Source organism: Aplysia californica, unplaced genomic scaffold, assembly GCF_000002075.1.
Source record: "Aplysia californica isolate F4 #8 unplaced genomic scaffold, AplCal3.0 scaffold00506, whole genome shotgun sequence".
Lineage (NCBI taxonomy): Eukaryota > Metazoa > Mollusca > Gastropoda > Aplysiida > Aplysiidae > Aplysia > Aplysia californica.
This window is the reverse complement of record NW_004797776.1, coordinates 376,506-379,487: the sequence shown is the minus strand read 5'-3', so window position 1 is coordinate 379,487 and position 2,982 is coordinate 376,506. Positions and strand designations below refer to the sequence as shown.

The following is a 2,982-nucleotide window of genomic DNA, read 5'->3' as shown; positions in this document are numbered from 1 at the left end:
TAAACCCCCCCCCCCCCACGAAATTCCACTCTGTTACAACAAAGAAGGTCTCTTTTCCCTAACAAACTGTACCCCCTAGACTGTTCATGTATTGTCTCATTCTACATGACTACAGTTTATTATATAATATATTGGAGGGGGTTTTTTTTTGTGTGTGTGTGTGTTCTTTTTAAAAAAAAATGTTTTTTTAAATTGGAAGAGATTATGATAATAACTGAGCAATATAAAGCTTTTCAGATCTTTTAGCTCTACATTAACTTCTTTAAGCTTGTAGACATGCTAAGTGCCAGTTATGGTTATTGAATTTCAATAAATGAGAACTGAGGGGGGGGAATAATATAATAAACAAATTGTCTACAAATTGCCATAATAACAATGTCTTTACCTTTGGCCGTTGAGAGATAAAAGCGTAGCTTAACCTGAATTGAAACAGAAGGAGCAAGCCAAACCAAAATAGTGCCCACCCTCTGGTTACACCAGCAACGGGTAGCTGAATTGTGGTGATATTTTGCCCCATGACCCCAAACTGAGAAACATGGAGGAATATATTGTAACACAGGTGGGGGAAGTCCTATGATGGCATGAGTAGATAACATGAATAAACATCATAGATATTAGGTTTTTGTTATTTGTCGACTCGGTGCCACGCTGTGGTTTGTTCGTGTCTCACTGAGATTGGTTCGTCTCTCATTGAGATATTATCTATGTGTATTGTAGAAAGTGTTGTAAAAACTTTTTTTCTTCTAAAATCAGGTTAATCATTACTCTGTTATGAGGCTTGTGTTGCTTTATCATGAGAATTACTTTTGTATTTCTTCCCTCTTTCAGTGGGCAAAACGACCTCGGACCTGGAGCAGGCTAAGGAGAACATCGACACGTCGCTGAGACCGCTGCCCCTCCCCACCCAGACGACGACTGCGGCAGGCTCCGCTCAGACGTTCGGTACCCACAGCACTCCCCGCACCAGCCCGCTCAAGCCTCGGTTTGACCAGTTGTGAGTGACGCCGCGACGTCTACGATCACCCGCAGGGCCGACCGGGGGTCCTTCCTAGTCCGTTGATTGCGCTCGTCTGTGTTGAGTCGACGTAAATCTCAGTCAAAACATTAATTCACAGTTAATTATAATTAGACTGATTACTTAGCTTGTCAAATGAAATTTATCTACTTGTCTAAATCCTAAATCCCCCCAAAAATGTTAATGATTGTACAATTGTCTTGGCTGGTCAGTGAAGCTTGACTACACAAGATACAAAACTTTGTCTTCGTGACTTAGGCTGTGTCTGGTGTGTCCAGGTCTTTTGTTTTACCCTGGAGGCCATTTTCTTCTTCTGCTTTATTTGATGCAACTGCAACCTATCTTGACATTGATCAAAAAGGTGTCTATGTTGCTTGTAATTAATTATTTTTTCAGGCCTCAGCCTTTTTTGCACATTGGAAAGGCATTTATGAGCTTTCATAGTAAGGCATTTGCTTCTGTAGTGCATTTTATAGAATTCCTTCCTTGTAATCAAAAGACTTTAGTTTGATTACCTTATTGGGATCATATCAAGTGCCTCCATCTCTCTGCAAGGAATTCGCGTCCCATTTATATGGTTTTGGAAATATGCAAGGTTGAAAAAAGCTCTCCTTATTGATGTAGACTATGGTGATTTACCACAAGAAAAATGTTTACATCAACATTCATGTTTTAACAAGTGTAGTTAGTTCTTTTGCACAAGACAATTTGCTCTCTCAGAATTACAAGTTTATATCTGCTCAGGACCTAGTTCTGAGAAATTTGACGTCAAAGATTTTAAGTTTCACATCATTGTCAAGCATTTTCGAATGCAATTCTTTTTAATATCATGACAACGACTGGATAATCTTACAATTTTGATAGAGAAAGACAGAACATTTGGTTTCTGACCTCATGATCTTAGTAACTCAAAATGGCCAAAAATGTCAGATAGAACGTTGTAATTCCGAGGGAGCGAATTGTCTGCAGGTGAAGTAGACAGTCTTATAAATTACTCTTTTTAAAAATCTCAGTTTTTGGGCCTACTTGGGGTGCTTGGAGAGTGCCACTGGCAGGTCCTTTTCCTTTAGATTCCCCTCTATTGTTTCTGTGTGCATGTCTTGCTTTTACTTAAATCAGGAGTCAACAAACTTTTTTCAAAGTGTGAAGGATAACTGAAAGAATGGTGAGCGAGGGCCGAGTTACAATTTGTTATGTACTATAAATGGAATACATTTTTTAAAATGCATTCAGTAGAAGCTATGAAGTCCAAAAAAACTTGTGAATTTGCATATTAGTAGAGTGCATTAAAATCTAATGATAATATGTATTTTGGTGACCAAGTCCTGAACAGGCTACACACTTATCATCTTTGGTTGCGTTTTTTTCCCCCGGCATGGTGTTATGGCAGCAGGTTAGACGAACTGACACCTTTTTCTTGGTGACCCCTGCACTAAATGATTGTTTTTATGTCCTTGTGCTTCCCTTTCCTCTGTGTTTTGTGGCTAATTTTTTAAATGTCTTGAGATGAGATAGTGGCGTATCCTTCCCTAGCCTCAATCCCTCCTTGTGGTCGCCAGCAGTAGCAGCTGACTCAAGCCTGACACCTGTGGTCTCATTCATAATCTGATCTTCAGTGTAACTGAATAAATATTTATACATTTAGTACCAGGGTTTGTAATTTATAGAAGTCTCTCTTTGTTTGCGTAACAGAAGAAGAGACGTCTGTGGGTATTCTGTTATGGCTGGAAAAGGGCGTAATTATGTCATGAAAGATTTAGGTTTGTCAGAAAAGAAGTTCAGATTCTGAGCCCAGGTGTCTCCCTCTCTCTCTGTCTGCTCTGGCTAGCTTGATCCCCGCCACAAGGTGGGTCGCAGACAGTGCCAGGTTTAGACTGTGGGGCCCAGTGTACTCACAACTTGGATAATGTGCCTTTGTGTTTCTTAGAAAGGAGGAAGGAAAAGAGAAAAGGAGTGTACTGATGACA

At 39.9% G+C, this 2,982-nt stretch overlaps 1 protein-coding gene across 1 annotated transcript in view; it reads left to right on the top strand.

The window, feature by feature from the left end:
• LOC101846758 overlaps positions 1-1,838 on the top strand; it is a gene marked incomplete in the record, with an annotated part of 114,609 nt that extends 112,771 nt beyond the window's left edge. Inside the window, 1 exon segment of the mRNA XM_013086796.2 lies at positions 829-1,838. Within this exon segment, the coding sequence (XP_012942250.1) occupies positions 829-998 (170 nt within the window).
• Positions 1,839-2,982: the final 1,144 nt, after the last annotated feature.